Here is a 20,000-nt window from a genome sequence, read left to right on the forward strand (position 1 = left end):
GGGGTGGTTGACAGCTATTCAACCATGTGAGCCACTGCAGCCACATCCCATCTCATTTCATCCCATTCACTTGCACATTCGAGAAAGATTATGAAATGGTGGTTACATAGAAACAGAGTAACATAGAAAATAGAAGCAGGAGGAGGCCATTCGGCCCTTCGAGCCTGCTCCACCATTCATCATGATCATGGCTGATCATCAAATTCAATATCCTGATCCTGCCTTCTCCCACTTACCCTTAGATCGCTTTAGCCCCAAGAGCTGTATCTAATTTCTTCTTGAAATTGCACAACGTTCTGGCCTCAACTCCTTTCTGTGGTAGTTAATTCCACACATTCACCACCCTCTGGGTAAAGAATTTTTAAAAATTCATTTGTCGGACATGGGCGTCATTGACTGGCCAACATTTATTGCCCATCGGCCAACATTTATTGCCCACAGTCGCCCTTGAACGGAGTGTCTCGCTAGGCCATTTCAGAGGGCAGTTAAGAGTCAACCGCATTGCTGTGACTCTGGAGTCACATGTAGGCCAGACCAGGTAAGGACGGCAGATTTCCTTCCCTAAAGGACATTAGCGAAGCAAATGGGTTTTTCCAACAAGGGTTTCATGGTGATCAGTAGATTCTTAATTCCAGATATTTTTTATTGAATTCAAATTCCACCGTCTACCGTGGCAGGATTTGAACCCGGGTCCCCCAGAACAGTTTCTGGATTAATAGTCGAACGATAATACCACTAGGCCATCGCTTCCCCTCTCTTTGTGGTATCTCTTCATGCACGTTATCTAAATCCCTCATAACTTACTTTAACACTAAAGGCGTTTCACTGGTGGAACCAGACAACAATGAAGCCCAGAGCCTAGGCCCTTGACAGCTGAAGGCACAACCAACAAAGGTGGAGACCGAGATTGGGTCAGACGGACAGGGCTTAGAAGGTTGAGGAGGGTCTAGAACAGTCTGGTGATAATACCATCGCCTCCCCCGCAGGTACCACGGCTGACTGCTCCCCCCTCTAACGCAGAAACAAAAAGTCAAACTGCTGACCTTCAGTGCATTGATGACTGTTTCGATGTGGGTTTTGACAGCCTCGTGGGAGAATTCCGACCCTGCCAGCAGACACATGCTTTCCAGGGCCAGGTATCGCAGGTTAGTCTCACGGTGCTGCAGGAACTGGCCCAGTTGATTGCAGGCGCGCACCAACAGGTTTGGCTCACTGCCGGAAAATTAAAGAAGGAAAAATAAAAGTATATTTTATACAGTGTTTATAAAGTAAAGTTTATTTATTAGTCACAAGTAGGCTTACCTTAACACTGAAAGAAGTCTCACAACACCAGGTTAAAGTCCAACAGGTTTATTTGGTCGCACGAGCTTTCGGAGCGCTGCCCCTTCATCAGGTGAGTGAAGAGTCTTGTTTGTGAACCGAACTCTTCACTCACCTGATGAAGGAGCGGCGCTCCGAAAGTTCGTGCTACCAAATAAACCTGTTGGACTTTAACCTGGTGTTGTGAGACTACTTACTGTGCCCACCCCAGTCCAACGCCGGCAACTCCACATCATGGCTACATCAACACTGCAATGAAGTTACTGTGAAAATCTCCTAGTCGCCACACTCCGGCGCCGGTTCGGGTACACTGAGGGAGAATTTAGCACGGCCAATCCACCTAACCAGCACGTCTTTCAGACTGTGGGAGGAAACCGGAGCATCCGGAGGAAACCCACGCAGACGCGGGGAGAAGGTGCAAACTCCGCACAGACTGTGACCCAAGCCGGGAATCGAACCCGGATCCCTGGCGCTGTGAGGCAGCAGTGCTAACCACTGTGCCACTGTGCACGTGGACAAAATTTATATCTTAACGACAAGCCTTTCAGCTGCCTTCCCAGTCTTACTGCGACGACAAGCTGGCTCACCACCAAAGGCAGTGCCGCTGGCTCCTGATAAGTCAACTCGTTAGTGATTCAGAAGAATCAGTGCAGCACCCGGGGCAATGTGCAAGCAAGCGGCAGTCCCAAGACAACTGCAGTGAAAGGAATGGCAAGACATCTACCATTGGCCTTCTGGCTGTTACGAGAGTGCACAGAAGCAATTCGGTATCTACTCCCCAGGCTCACCTCTGCAAGGTTACTCCACTTTGACACGGCTTGGATCAAGAGGCTCAGTGATGCAAGGAAGATTCTGGAATTTAAACCGTCGGTACAACAGTGTCTCTGGAGGTCAGTGTCACTAGCCTGCCCCACCTCCTGAATTTCATCACTCAGAATCCCGACAGTGCAGAAGGAGGCCATTTGGCCCAAGGAGCCTGCACTGACAACAATCCCATCCGCACCCTATCCCCGTAACCCCACGTATTTACCCTGCTAATCTCCCTGACACTAAGGGGCAATTTAGCATGACCAATCCCCCTAACCTATAAACCTTTGGAGTGTGGGAAGAAACTGAGCACCTGGAGGAAATCCACATCGACACGGGGAGAATGTGCAAACTCCATAGAGTCACCCAAGGCCAGAATTGGTCCCTGGCGTTGTGAGGCAGCAGAGCTAACCACTCACTCTTTCCGAGGTTAGTTCCAAGGGTGACCAACTAGCCGCGTAGGGGCCCACAAAGTGCAAGTGCTGGTGGGCTATTTGACGGAATACAAGGCCAAATCTACGAAAGTCAACGCACACACGCTGCATTATTTACACTGCACTATACCTCCACCCCCCCACCCCCCCCCCCCCCCCCCGACCCCACCACCGCCCACCCCCACCTCAAGTCGCACATGGATGCTGTGTCACATACCTGTCGTAATGTATAATGAGGCTGATTGCTTCAAAAAGAATTGCGTTCTTAGCGTTGGAGTGTTGTACCTTCTTGGATTTCGGTGGCTCCTGAGCCTTATTCAGGATAGTCTCCATACATTCAATCAGGCGACCCTTCACAGCAGTGTCCTCTGCGAAGAATGACACAGAATGAGTGGCCCTCGAGGGCCCAGTGTGCCTATCCCAGCTCGATTACCCTGATATATTAGAGCGGGTAATTGTACAGCTCTCCTCTGATCTGTGCAGTTTAGCTCTGCATGCACCAGAACCTAGATATCGTTCAGATTGAGCTATGGCTACATTTGGAGTGCTGTGTACAATTCTGGTCATCCTGCTATCGGAAGGATATTATTAAACTGGAAAGGGTGTAAGAAAAATTTACAAGGATGTTCCCAGGGCTGGAAAGTTTGAACTTTAAGGAGAGGTTGGGACTTTTTTTGACCTGGAGCGTAGGAGGATGAGGGGTGACCTTATAGAGGTTTATAAAATCATAGAATCCCTACAGTGCGGAAGGAGGCCATTCGGCCCAACGAGTCTGCACCGACCACAATCCCACCCAGGCCCTATACCCGTAATCCCACATATTTACCCTGCTAATCCCCCTGACACTAGAGTCCATTTAGCATGGCCAAGCCACCTAACGCGCACATCTTTTGGACTGTGGGGGGGAAACTGGAGCACCCGGAGGAAACCCACACAGATACGAGGGAGAATGTGCAAACCCCACACAGTCACCCGAGGACGAAATTGAACCTGGGTTCCTGGCACTGAGAGGCATCACTGTGCCGCTCTATCATGAGGGACATAGGTAAGGTGAATAGCCACGGTCTTTTCCCCAGGGTAAAGGAGTCCAAAACTAGAGGGCATAGGTTTGAGGTGAGACGGGAAAGATTTAAAAGGGAGCTGAGGGACAACTTTTTCACACAGAGTGGTGCGTGTATGGAATGAGCTGCCAGAGGTGGTGGCAGAGGTGGGTACAATTACAGCATGGCTGGGAAAGGTTCAGAGGGATACGGGCCAAACGCAGGCAAATGGGACTAGTTCACTTTCGGAAACCTGGTCAGCATGGACGAGTTAGGCCGAAGGGCCTGTTTCCGTGCTGCATATCCCTATGACTCTATGTATATGAATCACAAACCTTGCATAGTGTGCGACCCCTGTCTACACACTTTATTTCCTATTTAGGGCTTTCGGTTCTGCATTAGTATCGATACTTACCACTGTGAATTTCTATGTCAACATTTCCCATTCAATTTTGTTATGTCACATTGTATTGGGATGCTCTAGCCCTTCAAAATGGCTCCGTGTGGCAGGTTTAGGAGCCTCTTGCAATTTGATTTCCATCTGATATTTAACAATAATGGATAAATAACTATGCCCCGAGTAATACAGTAGTGACCAACTGACTTTTCCATCACAACAATAAAGTAAAGTTTATTTATTAGAGTCACAAGTCAGCTTACATTAACGCTGCAATGAAGTTACTGTGAAATTCCCCTAGTCGCCACACTCCGGTACCTGTTTGGGTCAATGCGCCTTAACCAGCACGTCTTTCAGACTGCGGGAGGAAACCGGAGCACCCGGAGGAAACCCACGCAGACACGGGGAGAACGTGCAAACTCCACACAGACAGACAGTGACCCAAGCCGGGAATCGAACCCGGGTTCCTGGCGCTGCGAGGCAGCAGTGCCACCGTGCCACCCAATACGCGGACGCAGTCATCAGTAGCCTTACCAGGTGGAGGATAGCATTGCAGGAGCCGTAGCAGTTTGACAGAAAGCCAGGGTGCTGGAACAAAGTAATATGTGTAGTCCTGCAGATCAGTGGAGGCAGATGATACAATCTGCAACAGACATGAAATAAGAATCAAACCTCTGGTCGTACTTCTTAAGAGATGCCAGAAAAGGCTTGCCACAACACGTACATTTATTTGCAAACATCTTGCCCTGAAGGAGAGAAATGCTAGTTCTGGGCAATAGAACACTTTCCATCTTAGGCATCCACCATCCATACTGATTAGTCACAACACAAAGCAAACACGAGAAGTGCTGGAAGTACTTAGCAGGTCAGGTTGCACTTGTAGAGAGAGACAGGAGAGAGTCAACATTTCAGGTCACCGAATTGTTAACTCTTTCTCCACCCACAGATGCTGTGTCATGAGTAAGTTTGCGGATGACATGAAGATTGGTGGAGTTGCTGATAGTGCCATGGATTGTCAGAGGATACAACAGGATATATATTATATAGATAGATTGGAGACTTGGGCAGAGAAATGGCAGGTAGAGTTTAATCCGGACAAATGTGAAGTCATGCATTTTGGAGGATCAAATTTAGGTGTGAATTATGCTGTAAATGGCAGAATCCTTAGAAACATTAACATACAGAGGGATCTGGGTCTGCAGGTCCACAGTTCCCTAAAGGTGGCAACACAGGAGGCCAAGGTGATTAAGAAGGAATATGGCATGATTGCCTTCATTGGCCGGGGCATTGAGTACAAGAGTTGGGAAATCATGTTGCAGCTATATAAAACCTTGGTCAGGCCGCACGCATATGGGTTACTGCGTGCAGTTCTAGTCACCACACTACCAGAAAGACTACCAGAAGCTTTGGAGAGAGTGCAAAGAAGGTTCACCAGAATGTTGACTGGTTCCAAGGGTATTGACTATGAGGAGAGGTTGAATAAACTAGGATTGTTTTCAGCGGAAAAACAGAGACTGAGGGGAGACCTGATAGAGGTCTACAAAATTATGAGAGGCATAGACAGAGTGGATATTCAGAGGCTTTTTTCCCCCCCAGAGTGGAAGTGTCAATTACAAGGGGGCACAGGTTCAAGGTGAGAGGGGGAAAGTTTAAGGGAGATGTGCGGTGGAAGTTTTCCATACAGATAGTGGTGGGTGCTTGGAACGCGCTGCCAGAGGAAGTGGTGGAAGCAGGCACATTAGCAACATTTAAGGGGCATCTGGATGGGCACATGAACAAGGAGGGAATAGAGGGATACGGACTGAGTAAGTGCAGGAGGTTTTTTTTAGTTTAGTTAGGACATCATGATCGGCACAGGCTTGGAGGGCCGAACGGTCTGTTCCTGTGCTGTACTTTTCCTTGTTCTTTGACCTGCTCTGCAAAGTTCCTACTCGGCTGGCTGGCCACGCAGCAATCTGATAAATGCACAGATATAGCCTGATACTCCATTATCAGCATGTATCACATATCTGTCTCTTTAAAAATGGACACCTGAAAATAAGTATTTGATCGACATCTGTGTAGAATAAATGGAAACAGTGGAGTAAGTTATCCACTGTGATGAGTGCTTGTAAATACACTGTATAAAACAACTAGACTGCATTGGAATACCTTTGAATTTGTATAGTGTTTGAAATGGTCCTTGAAACTTGTACGTCTGATGTGCTAAGTGTAATTTTACAAGATGCAAAATTTTAATTTATATTTAAGCCAGGCACAAGCTGGTTTCTTTTAAGTTACGACATACTCGCCGCCAAACAAAGAAGGTTAAGGGCCCCATGGACATAAACAAATCGATTGGGCACTGCACAAATATCTCAGGGGTGCATTGCTGCTGAGTATTTCCAGCGTTTTATCTTTGACGCGCAGTACTCACAGTATTTTGCTTTTCTATCAGTCACAGTGCAAGCTTGCTATGAAGCAAAATCCCTTTTCCTCTGACGCCTCAAAGGTCAAACTTCAGAACTGTACTTCCAACTGTGCAGGCGCAACGCATGTCCCAAACCAGCAGGTATGCTGCAGCCTCAGCGAGATTGCCAACTACTTACAAGCCTGGAGCAATTTTCTACCGATGGCGAATGAACGCTATGAACTGGATTGAAACTTGTCCAAATCTCACGTCCACGCTAGTCTCTACCTTTACCTGGGCAGAGTTTGCGCTGGATTTGAAGTCAGTGCCCATTGGTGAAAGATCAGTGCCCATCCGGTAATCGCTAACCTGTCATACAACTGTACTCAACATTCTTTGGTTGATCAGGTGGCAAAGAGGTCTTCACCCAGCTTTCTAACAAGCACTCAAATCAAAAAGTAAGCTTGACAGTATGGCTAACTTGCTCTCCCACACTGTCCTCCTCGTGGAGCCATGATGTGGAGATGCCAGCTTTGGACTGGGGTGGGCACAGTAGGTCGTCTCACAACACCAGGTTGAAGTCCAACAGGTTTATTTGGAATCACAAACTTTCGGAGCGCTGCTCCTTCATCAGGTGAGTGGAGAGTTGGATTCACAAACAGGGCACATATAGACACAGACTCAGTTGAAGATAATGGTTGGAATGCGAGTCTTAACAGGTAATCAAATCTTTCTCCACTCGCATTGTCTGTACCTGTAAAGACTTGATTACCTGTTAAGACTCGCATTCCAACCATTACCTTGCAATTGAGTCCGTGTCTATATATGCCCTGCTTGTGAACCCAACTCTCCACTCACCTGATGAAGGAGCAGCGCTCTGAAAGCTCGCGATTCCAAATAAACCTGTTGGACTTTAACCTGGTGTCGTGAGACTTCTTCTTGTGGAGAGAGGGGAACCATCCTCCCAGCATTTTGGTGTCTGGAACAGCAGAGATCAAAAACTCCTCCTATGTAAAAATGAAACATACAGCCAGCCACATCATTGAACAGCAAGCACGCTACATTGCCTTGGTTACCACCCCCCCCCCCCCCCCAACCCAATTTTCTCAACTCCTGAAGCTCCTTTCATTTGGGGACAGTCCCAAAGAGGGACAAGTTTATCTTCTGGAAGCCACCCAATGAATGATTCTAGAATGCAGCATTACAGCCCAGCTCAATACCCTACTCATCAACGGGGATCAGGAGAAGGGGTGCTGGCCGATTTTCCTCACCAGCATTGAAGACAACTAGAGTATTGACAACAACCCCAGTGAAGAGTTTCCGACCTTTCTGACTTAGTGCTACATCGGGCGGAACTTGCCAGGCCATGGACAGGATGGCGGCAGGAGAGTCTCATTTGCCAGTTTCCCTCTGAACAGAAAACATGCCAATCCACTGAAACGCAGCAATCGATCGAGTACACAAGCTTCGGCGCCAAAATCCCAAGCATGCACTTACCCGACTAAGTCTGGAAACTGCCAACGAGACACAAGTCTTGAACTCATCAGGGTTCTTCTTGCTCAGGCAAGTGATGAGACTGGTAGCAGCAGTCACAACCCCCTACAACAAAACAGGAAAAGTATGAAGCAGGCTTACTGCATACAGAAGATCCAGGATCATGCGTGTTTTCCTCAAGTTGAGCGATCACATTATCAGCGACGGGTATGGTGTCTCAAATCTGGCTATCCAAAAACCAAACAGTTTCATCAGCTGCCATGCATGAATATAAATCCCTATAAACACCATTCACCCAGTCGCATGGTTTAAAGTTTATTTGTGTCACAAGTAGGCTTACATTAACACTGCAATGAAGTTACCGTGAAAGTCCCCTACTCGCCACACTCCGGCACCTGTTCGGGTACACTGAGGGAGAATTTAGCATGGCCAATGCACCCTAACCAGCACATCTTTCGGACTGTGGAAGGAAACCGGAGCACCTGGAGGAAACCCACGCAGGCACGGGGAGAATGTGCAGACTCCGCACAGACAGTGATCCACGCAGGGAATCGAACCCGGGTCCCTGGCGCTGTGAGGCAACAGCGGTAACCGCTGTGCCACTATGTAAAATAACTTACCGGCTTGTTCAGTTAGGTACTGAATCATTTGTTAGCCATGGTTAATGAGTGGGGTTATGGGGATATGGTGAAGGGGAGGGCCTGGGTGGGATGCTCATTTGGAGAGTCATTGCAGACTCGATGGGCTGGGATGGCCTCTTTCTGTACTGTAGGGATTCTATGGTTCATTGTTCTATAGGCAGGTATGGTGGACATGTTGCGTACATCAAGATCCCTCAAGCAGCAATGATGGGAATGTCCATTAATTTTAAAATGGCAATTGAGGGAAAGTGTGGTCCAACATCATGCTTTGATGAAATCCTGGTTATTTCTTACCAAAAAGATCTCTTTCTACATGCAACTGCAAGCACTGGCAAAATAATCCTTATGGCCCAACACAACCTAATCCAATCTGATCAGCAGCCAATTCCAAGGGCTCACACTTTGACAGGGGAAGAGAATCAGATTCTATTGTATTTCCATTGCCGAGACTACTGACACCAATTATAGTTTGTGACTAAAAACACTGGGACACTGAATTTGGTTCAGTGTGGATCTGTTCTATACCAGGTAGAGAATTTACCAAAATGATCTAGAAATTTTGGGGTGTAGATTTTTTTTTTAAAAATGGCAGTATATTTATTTACCAGATGCTGGTCATTTAGTAGATGGACCACTCGAGATGTCCACTCCCCCATTGGGACCAGGTCTGGGGAAGTCTTGTAGAGACGCAGCAGACACAAGGCAGCACTCTGTTTCACACTGTCCATGGTATCACTGTCAACACAAGACCAGCAACAAGTTCAATGCAAGAAAAGGGTCTGGGATTGCAAGTGCTCATTACACAGAAGGAAAAAGGTGGAAAGGTTTGGGATTTCATTTCTAAAGTAGGGTGATCAGGGTTCATAAGACATAGGAGCAGTATTAGGCCATTCGGCCCATCGAGTCTGCTCCACCATTCGATCATGGCTGATATGCTCCTCATCCCCATTTTCCTGCCTTCTCCCCATAACCCTTCAACCCATTCCCAATTAAAAATCTGTCTAACTCCTCCTCAAATTTACTCACTGTCCCAGCTTCCACCGCACTTTGGGGTAGCGAATTCCACAGATTCACAACCCTTTGGGAGAAGTAGTTTCTCCTCAGCTCTGTTTTAAATTTGCTGCCTCTTATCCCAAGACTGTGACCTCTCATCCTAGAATGTCCCACAAGAGGAAGCATCCGCTCCACATCTACTTTATCCATACCTTTTATCATCTTGTATACCTCAATTTGATCTCCCCTCATTCTTCTAAATTCCAAAGCAGAGGCATTCAATCTCTCTTCATACGACAAACCCCTCATCTCTGGAATCAATCCAGTGAACCTCCTCTGAACTGCCTCCAATGTCACTACATCTTTCTTTCAATAAGCCGATCAAAACTGTGCACTGGGGTGAAGTATTTGGATGCTGGACATGGAATTCTTTTCGCTTGGGAACCCAAGGTCAACATCAAGCACGATTGAGACAACGTTCCCTCTATGCTGCCAGGGCAGGTACAACATGGGTTAGATATAGTAGCATTTCCCCATTGCCCTAATATTGTATCCTAGCCCCAGCCTCAGGGAGAACTGTTCCGCACACTGGTGTGGCATTTTCTCATTTCTGATACAAACTACCATCTCAAGCAAGAATGACAATTATTACATAATTCAGGAAACTGTTTACCTGAATTTTTCTGAAACAGTCCATGTCCAAATGCAGCAAGACCTGGACAATATCCAGGCTGGGCTGACAAGTGGCAAGTAACATTCGTGCCACACAAGTGTCAGGCAATGACCATCTCTAACAAGAGAGAATCTAACCATCACCCCTTGACATTCCATGGCATTACCATCGCTGAATCCCCCACTAACAACATCCTGAGGGTTACCACTGACCAGAAACTGAACTGGGCCAGCTAAATACTCGAGCTACAGGAGCCGGTCAGAGGCTAAGAATCCTGCAATGATTAACTCACCTCCTGACTTCCCAAAGTCTGACCATAATCTACAAGGCACAGGTCAGGAGTGTGATGGAATACGCTCCACTAGCTTGGATGGGTGCAGCTCGAACAGCACTCAAGAAGCCCGACACCATCCAGATCAAAGCAGCCGCTTGATTGGCACCCCATCCACAAGCATTCACTCCTTCCACCACCGGAAGAGTGCGAAAAGCAGTGCGTACCATCTACAAAGTGCACTACAGGAACTCAGCAAAGCTCCTTTGACAAGATATCCCAAACCCATGACCACTACCATCTAGAAGGAGAAAGGCAGCAGAAACATGGAAAAACCAAAACCTGCAAGTTCCCTTCCAAGTCACTCACTGTCCTGACTTGGAATTAAATCAACATTCCTTCACTATCCCAGCTCTGACGAAGGGTCACCTAGACTCGAAACGTTGGCTCTATTCTCTCTCCACAGATGCTGTCAGTCCTGCTGAGATTTTCTGGCATTTTTCTATTTTTGTTCCATAGATCATAGAAATCCTACAGTACAGAGAGGCCATTTGGCCCATCGAGTCTGCACCAACCACAATCCCACCCAGACCCTACCTACCCCCACATCCCTACATATTTACCCACTAATCCCTCTAACCTACGCATCTCAGGACACGAAGGGTAATTTTTTTTTTAAGCATGGCCAATCAACCTAACCCGCACATCTTTGGACTGTGGGAGGAAGCCGGAGCACCCGGAGGAAACCCTCGCAGACACGAGGAGAATGTGCAAACTCCACACAGACAGTGACCCAAGCCGGGAATCGAACCCGGGTCCCTGGAGCTGTGAGGCAGCAGTGCTAACCCACTGTGCCCCCCACTTCATTAATCGCTGGGTCAAAATCCTGGAGCTCTCTCCCCAACAGCATTGTTGGTGCATCTACACCGCATAGAATGCAGCGGTTCAAGGAGGTAACTCACCACCACCTTCTCCATAGGGATGGGCAATAAATACTGGCCTCGCCAACAAAGTCCCCATCCGCTGAATGAAAAAAAACCCCTGCTGCTCATAGCGCTTTCTATGGAACTGTCGGTTGATTAGAGAAAACTTTCATCAGAAAAAAGTGCCAACTACAGACAGCAGTTGCATGAAGGTCACTCACCCGGCCACTAGGATTTTGGGAATCTCTGAAGCAAATGCCTCTGCCATTTCCCTGCTGCCGACATTTGCGATGCAGTGCAGAGCAAGACACATGAAGATGGGGTTGCGGCTGGCCAGGTCGTTCTTAATGGCATTGTTAATCAGACGGATAAGCTCGCTGTTAGAGTTCACCAACACAGAGATGAAAAGGTAACCCTGAGAACACAGAACGCACACATGAATCGGGGCTTCCAAAAGATGCTGTGGTCTAATCGGCAATCTTGGGAGTCTCGGCAGACTTGACGCTCAACATATCGAACCAATGCAGAGCTGCAAAACGTGAGCTGCGACGGTAGGAAACGACTGAGAGGAAATCACAATAAACCCATGGAGCTCAGATCAAACCTCATCTTGATTACACAGTAGTTCAGGTTACCAAGACACAAGGGAGACATTTAAGTAACAGATACAATGCAAAGAAGGGCCAAGAGGCTGATCGCTTGCATCAATGGCCTGATTACAAAGCTATACCTTACTTATTAGTCACAAATAGGCTTACATTAACACTGCAATGAAGTTACTGTGAAAATCCCCTAGTCGTCACACTCCGGCACCTGTTTGGGGTACACTGAGGGAGAATTTAGCACGGCCAATGCACCCTAACCAATACGTCTGTGGGAGGAAACCCATGATGTGGAGATGCCGGCGTTGGACTGGGGTAAACACAGTAAGAAGTTTAACAACACCAGGTTAAAGTCCAACGGGTTTATTTGGTAGCAAAAGCCACACAAGCTTTCGGAGCTCCAAGCTCCTTCTTCGAAAAGATGAAGAAGGGGCTTGGAGCTCCGAAAGCTTGTGTGGCTTTTGCTACCAAATAAGCCTGTTAGACTTTAACCTGGTGTTGTTAAACTTCTTACGGAGGAAACCCACGCAGACACGGGGAGGAACGTGCAGACTCCGCACAGACAGTGACCCAAGCCGGGAATCGAAACCGGGTCCCTGGCGCTGTGAGGCAGCAGTGCTAACCACTGGGCCACCCCTGTACAAAGCCTTGCAAAAATTGTACAAAGTAAAATTTGGACACTGGGTTTTTCCAGACTGTCAGTTAATTATAAAGATCACCAAATCTGGGGGACTAGTGCCTAAAAATGGGAGAACTGTCTCATTTACTAGTCAAAAAATGGTCTGACATAGTTACACTCTCAGAATGCTCGACAAATTTTTGATCTACAAGGGAGTCAAAGGTTATTTTGGGGGGGGGGTCTTTCTTTCGTTAGAAAGTCAACATGCAAAACTTTCAGACATAAAGAGGGCCAGTCTTGACTTCAGTGCCCTCCTTGGGAGGGACAGATTGGTCTTCGTTGTCCTAAATTCAGATGTTAAGGAATGTTTACTCTGGTGATGCAACCACCCAGCAAGTTTGAAAAAAAACATTGCTAATCAGAAGTCTTACTCAAGGCAGTCTCCGGTTTCCTGCCTATCACAGTATGCTGTGAATCGAATGCAAAAGGGTTGACAAGAGGAACCAATTTGATCTTGTATCAGGGCGTACGCGGTCTGAGGTTTCATCAATTCCCTCAGCAAAACCAAGACCACGAGCTGCTGGCACAAGCCTACCCACCCTGCCAGCTTTGATCGAACAGACACGCATACTCACAATCTGTTTCTCCGTGTACTTGTTGGAGCTGAGCAGGTTGACTGCCTCCATGTGGCCAAAGTCAATGTCGTGGCCGAGCAGGAAGATGAAGAGCAGTTTGCAGACATACTTCTTCTTACTGTAACCATCCAGTGCCTTGTCCCCTGCAGTGGGCGAGGAAATAAAGACAATCTCAAACGGCACAGAATAAGCAGCACAGAGGTCTATTTATTACAAGTTGAAAGATAAAGTAAAGTTTATTTATTAGTCACAAAAGGCCTACATTAACACTGCAATGAAGTTACTGTGAAAATCCCCTAGTCTCCACACTCCAGTGTCTGCTTGGGTACACTGAGGGAGAATTTAGCACGGCCAATGCACCCTAACCAGCACGTCTTTCCGACTGTGGGAGGAACCTGGAGCACCCGGAGGAAACCCACGCAGACACGGGGAGAACACGCAGACTTCACACAGACAGTGGCACAAGCCGGGAATTAAATCCAGGTTCCCAGCGCTGTGAGGCAGCAGTGCTAATCACTGTGCCACCATGTCTATGACTGTCTGTATGGGGTTTTCACATTCTCCCCATGTCTACGTGGGTTTCCTCCGGGTGCTGCTGTTTTCTCCCACAGTCCAAAGATGTGCAGGTTAGGTGGATTGGCCATGCTAAATTGCCCCTTAGTGTCAGGGGGATTAAGCAGGGTAAACACGCAGAGTTATGGGGATGGGACCTGGGTGGGATTGTTGTTGGTGCAGGTTCAATGGGCTGAATGGCCTCCTTCTGCTCTGTAGGGATAATATGATTCTAACATTTGTTGCCTAGGTGTGCAGATAATCAATCAAGTGAATACATAAAGGGTCCCCAGTACATACGAACTTGTGACATTATACCAGTGTGGCTAAGAGGAGTAGGAGGGTTCTGCAAATACATCCATCTCGCGAAAAAAGTTTATTTATTAGTCACAAGTAAGGCTTACATTATCACTGCAATGAAGTTACTGTGAAATTCCCCGAGTCGCCACGCACCGGCACCTGTTCGGGTCAAGGCACCTAACCAGCACATCTTTCGGACTGTGGGAGGAAACCGGAGCACCCGGAGGAAACCCACGCAGACACGGGGAGAACGTGCGAACTCCGCACAGACAGTGACTCCAGCCGGGAATTCAGCTGGAGTTTAATTTAGACAAATGCGAGGTGATGCATTTTGGTAGCTTGAACCAGGGCAGGATTTACTCAGTTAATGATGGGGCGTTGGGGAGAGTTACAGAACAAAGAGATCGAGGGGTACATGTTCGTAGCTCCTTGAAAGTGGAGTCACAGGTGGAGAGTGGTGAAGAAGGCATTCGGCATACTTGGTTTCATCGGTCAGAACATTGATTACAGGAGTTGGGACGTCTTGTTGAAGTTGTACAAGACATTGGTACGGCCACACTTGGAATGCTGTGCACAGTTCTGGTCACCCTATTATAGAAAGGATATTATTAAACTAGAAAGAGTGCAGAAAAGATTTACTAGGAGGCTACCGAGACTTGATGGTTTGGGTTATAAGGAGAGGCTGGATAGACTGGGACTTTTTTCTCTGGAGCGTAGGAGGCTGAGGGATGATCTTATAGAGGTCTATAAAATAATGAGGGGCACAGATCAGCTAGATAGTCAATATCTTTTCCCAAAGGTAGGGGAGTCTAAAACTAGAGAGCATAGGTTTAAGGTGAGAGGGGAGATACACAAAAGTGTCCAGAGGGGCAATTGTTTCACACAGAGGGTGGTAAGTGTCTGGAACGAGCTGCCAGAGAGAGTAGCAGAGGTGGGTACAATGTTGTCTTTTAAAAAGCATTTAGACAGTTACATGGGTAAGATGGGTATAGAGGGATATGGGCCAAATGTGGGCAATTGGGATTAGCTTCGGGGTTTAAAACAAAGGGCGGCATGGACAAGTTGGGCCGAAGGGCCTGTTTCCATGCTGTAAACCTCTAAGACTCTGAGGCCTCACGGTATCCTGTAAGTTTCAATAAGATCCCTTCTCATCGCTGGCCCTGTTCTCTCTCCGCAGATGCTGTCAGGCCTGCTGAGATTTTCCAGTATTGTCCCCTTTTTGTCTCGTCTACTTAATGCCCCTTTGTGAAGCTCTTTGCCACTGGGGGCTCCACATTATGGCTGGAGTGAGGATCATGGAATCCCTGCAGTGTGGAAGAGGCCATTCTGCCCATCGAGTCTGTGCCTGCTCTCATGAGTATCTTACCCATGCCCTCTCCCCACCCTATCCCCGTAACCCCCACACATTTCCCACAGCTAATCCATCTAACCTACACACCTTGGGGCACTAAAGGGCAATTTAGCATGGCCCAATCCACAGAATGTAGACAAATATGTCTGTGGGGGTGGGGGGGAAGGCGAGATCAGGATATTGAATTTGATAATCAGCCGTGATCATGGTAAATGGTGGAGCAGGCTCGAAGGGCCGAATGGCCTCCTCCTCCTCCTGTTTTTTGTAACCCGGGTCCCTGGCGCTGAGAGGCAGCAGTGCTAACCACTGTGCCACCAACCCCCCCACCCTCCATCTTAGTACCAAGCTGAGGCTCCACATACACTGTTGATTTGTGCGCATTTCTCGGCTTGGAGTGAGAGGGGGAAACAGGAAGAGGAAACCAGGACCTGTTGAGAGAAATTGCTGTGGCTTTCTTTCAGTCCCGTGTGCTGTCAGTATTCTGGCTTTAGGGGCTTGGGAGGGGGGGCAGGGCAAAAAAAAAAAAGACACATTCTGGGACTAAGTGGAAAGTTATAATTATGCTGACTTACTTGTGTTTGGAGGAGTCTGGCAGTTGCTCACGGGCTGCAAAACTGCAGCAGTTCTGTCCAGACTGTCAGCGGCAGCAGCCAGCTTTGCGAAAGTAACCCAGTTCCCATCTCAACATCCGAAACTATTGGTTTCTCAATTTGGGTTCCTGCTAAATAAGACTTGCATTCCACCCAAATCCATTCTCTCTGCCAGGACGGCAGTGGGAGGAGTAGGGAGCGCAGAACAAAACATACACTCAAGTCATCTCCTTCTGGCCTGTAATAACTCGGTGACTAGAGAGTCAATCTTATTAATTTATTTGAGGTTTTCCTAGTTCTCTCGGGTTACCTTTCCTCTCCTGATGACAATAATTGATGGTCCAAAACATCCACAGGGTGAAAGAACCTCCTTTCAACTCCAGACATTCTCCACTGACAGATCATTCCATGATGTGGAGAGTTTCACTGGCTGTCCTGTCTGGAGACAATACACATCTCTTTGACCTGTCTTGGTGCTCTCTCCACTCACATTGTCTGTACCTTTAAGACTTGATTAGCTGTAAGTATTCGCATTCCAACCATTATTCTGTAAATTGAGTTTGTGTCTTTATATGCCCTGTTTGTGAACAGAATTCCCACTCACCTGACGAAGGAGCAGCGCTCCAAAAGCTTGTGGCTTTTGCTACCAAATAAACCTGTTGGACTTTAACCTGGTGTTGTTAAACTTCTTACTGAGATCATTCCATCACAGAGTGCCCTGCGTGAAAATTTTAATTTTCAATGAAGGTCACTCCACTGTAACCAGCGGCTGGAAACCTGACCCATTTCTTTCCCCCCCCACTGCCCCATGAACTCAGATAAACCTTATCCCCGCAATAGTTAATCTACCAGAGATCACAGAATCCCGACAGTGCAGAGGAGGCCATTTGGTTCATTGAGTCCGCACTGAGTCTCTGACAGAGCATCTTACCCAGGGTCCTCTTCCCCGTCCTATCCCTGTAACCTCACGCATTTATCATGGCAATAGGGAGAGGCAACGGTCTAATGGAATTATCGCTAGATTATTAATCCAGAAACTCAGCTAATGTTCAGGGGACCCGGGTTCGAATCCCGCCAAGGCTGCTAGTGGAATTTGAATTCAATTAAAAATAAAATCTGGAATTTAGAATCTACTGATGACCATGAAACCATTGTCAATTGTCGGAAGAACCCATCTGGTTCACTAATGTCCTTTAGGGAAGGAAATCTGCCGTCCTTACCCGGTCTGGCCTACATGTGAATCTAGAGTCACAGCAATGCGGTTGACTCTCGACTGCCCTCCAAGGACAACTAGGGATGGCCAATAAATGGTGGCCAGCCAGCGACGCCCAATGAATTTTCAAAAAATCCATCTAACCTACACATTTTGGGACACGAAGGGGCAATTTAGCATGCCCAATCCATCTAACCCACACCATCTTGGGACACGAACAGACAATTCAGCATGGCCAATCCATCTAACCTGCACATCTCTGTATGTGGGAGCAAACCCACGCAGACAAGGGGAGAACGTACAAACTCCACCCAAGGCCAGAATTGAACCCGGGTTCCTGGAGCTGTGAGGGGCAACGCCACTGATGTGCTAACCACCGTGCCACCATGCAGATCAGCTGAGTGGTGCCAGACATGTGGCCGTTTATCAGCTCGGTAATCGAGGGGCTTTTGCTCCTGCTCTGTGACACCCCCACCCCAAACACCTGGCTCCCCAGCCCCAACCAACCCAATGGCTACTGATGGAGCAATGGGTTTCAAGGAGTGATTATGAGAGAGAAGACTGAGAAGTGATGAGATAGCTGTCTTAAGGATTCAAAAGGGACTAGGTAGATATTGTAAGCTACAACAGGCGGCACGGCGGCACAGTGGTTAGCACTGCTGCCTCACAGTGCCAAGGACCCGGGTTTGATTCCCGGCTTGGGTCACTGTCTGTGCGGAGTCTGCACATTGTCCCCGTGTCTGCGTGGGTTTCCTCCGGGTGCTCCGGTTTCCCCCCACACTCCAAAGATGTGCAGGTTAGATGGATTGGCCATGCTAAATTGACCCTAGTGTTAGGTGGATTAGCAGGGTAAATATGTGGGGTTACGGGAATAGGTCCTAGTGGGATTGTGGTCGGTGCAGATTCGATGGGCCGAATGGCCTCCTTCTGCACTGTAGGGATTCTATGATTCTATCAGGCTCCTTCACCTTGTTCAGAACACTGGAACCAGAGGACACAGCCTGCACTTTGAAGGTAAATTCAAACAATATTTCAATAAGTGGTCAACATATGGAGCAGGTTCACTCGAGAGGTAGTGTGAGCAGTTAATGTAGATTCTGGAAAAATGCATGCAAATGCAAGATAGATTTGTCACAAAAGATGATTTTGGAATCCAATCTGAGTAATGAGGCACGGGAGGGACAGGCGACTTTGGACCTATGGTTCCCAAAGCTCTCAACCAGCTGGGAGTTTTCCTCACCTCATGTCCTGAATACTGAAAGGCCTGGATAGAGTGGACGTGGGAAAAGATGTTTTCATTAGTCGGAGAGGCTAGGATCCGAGGGCCCAGCCTCAGAGTAATGGGATGACCCTTTAGAACCGAGATGAGGAGGAATTTCTTCAGCCAGAGGATGGTGAATCTGTGGAATACCTTGCCACAGAAGGCTGTGGAGGCCAGGTCATTGAGTGTCTTTAAGACAGAGATAGATAGGTTCTTGATTGGTAAGGGGATCAAAGGTTACAGGAAAAAGGCAGGAAAATGGGGTTGAGAAACGTATCAGCCATGATTGAATGGCGGAGCAGACTCGATGGGCCGAGTGGCCTAATTCTGCTCCTATATCTTATGGTCTTGCACTGACTAGCTGTCCAGTCTGAACTCTCTTATAAATAACGGAAGAAACATGTTGTTCGATTCCCGGCTTGGGTCACTGTCTGTGTGGAGTTTGCACATTCGCCCCGTGTCTGCGTGGGTTTCCTCCGGGTGCTCCGGTTTCCTCCCACAGTCCAAAGATGTGCGGGTTAGGTTTATTTGCCGTGCTAAATTGCCCCTTGCGTCAGGGGGACTAGCTACGATAAATGCATGGGGTTATGGGGATAGGGCCTGGATGGGATTGTGGTCGGTGCAGACTCGATGGGCTGAATGGCCTCCTTTTGCCTCAATATCGATGGTCTTATAGTGGAGAGACATTCATTTCTGATCATAATCAGAGACCACCTGGAGAATTACATTCAGATCCAGACCCCACACATCAGGAAGGGCCTATAGCACGTGGTCTTATGCCTGGGTCTATTGTAGACTCATTGATAGGGATTGATCACTGTGATTGGTCAATAACTCCATTATGTTGTGTCATGTGACCACCAAGATATGCAAAGACACAGGAAATAGATTCGTTTGCTTTTATCAAGCAATTCCCATGTTTAACTGGATGCCGGCCCGAGGGGCAGTTAGTTCCTCCACAAGAAACACAACCCTACTGAAATGTGTTGGAAAAGTGCAACGTCCAGGTAGAACACCAACTGGTGCCCTGCCATTCTGTGTGGGTGAGGTGCTGGGTATGTAAACCGCGTCTCAGACAGTACAGTGAACAGGAATACCCGAAACATTCAATCCCTTGCATGTGTCGCCATCTCCTGTAGAACACACTGCTTGGAAACTGACTGATGGGGCAGCACGGTGGCACAGTGGTTAGCACTGCTGCCTCACAGCGACAGGGACCCGGGTTCAGTTCCCAGCTTGGATCACCGTCTGTGTGGAGCCTGCACGTTCTCCCCGTGTCTGCGTGGGTTTCCTCCGGGTGCTCCGGTTCCCTCCCACAGCCCGAAAGATGTACTGGTTAAATGCATTGGCCAAACTAAATTCTCCCTCGGTGTACCCGAACAGGCGCCGGAGTGTGACGATGAGGGGATTTTCACAGTAACTCCATTGCAGTGTTAATGTAAGCCGACTTGTGACACTGATAAATAAACTTTACTTTATCTTTCAACTTGTAACG

General features: G+C 47.8%; 1 protein-coding gene across 1 annotated transcript in view; it reads right to left on the minus strand.

The window, feature by feature from the left end:
- Positions 1 to 1,043: 1,043 nt before the first annotated feature.
- The window catches only part of LOC144487937 (AP-2 complex subunit alpha-1), a gene marked incomplete at its 3' end in the record, with an annotated part of 45,286 nt that continues 26,329 nt past the window's right edge, over positions 1,044 to 20,000 (minus strand). Inside the window, exons 3-9 of the mRNA XM_078205991.1 lie at positions 13,239 to 13,381; positions 11,604 to 11,797; positions 9,128 to 9,257; positions 7,885 to 7,986; positions 4,533 to 4,641; positions 2,779 to 2,929; positions 1,044 to 1,212 (exon numbers count right to left, since the gene is read on the minus strand). Coding sequence (XP_078062117.1) covers positions 1,044 to 1,212; positions 2,779 to 2,929; positions 4,533 to 4,641; positions 7,885 to 7,986; positions 9,128 to 9,257; positions 11,604 to 11,797; positions 13,239 to 13,381 — 998 coding nt within the window. The remainder of the gene's footprint in view (positions 1,213 to 2,778; positions 2,930 to 4,532; positions 4,642 to 7,884; positions 7,987 to 9,127; positions 9,258 to 11,603; positions 11,798 to 13,238; positions 13,382 to 20,000) is intronic.

Source organism: Mustelus asterias, unplaced genomic scaffold (assembly GCF_964213995.1).
Source record: "Mustelus asterias unplaced genomic scaffold, sMusAst1.hap1.1 HAP1_SCAFFOLD_1146, whole genome shotgun sequence".
Taxonomy (NCBI): domain Eukaryota; kingdom Metazoa; phylum Chordata; class Chondrichthyes; order Carcharhiniformes; family Triakidae; genus Mustelus; species Mustelus asterias.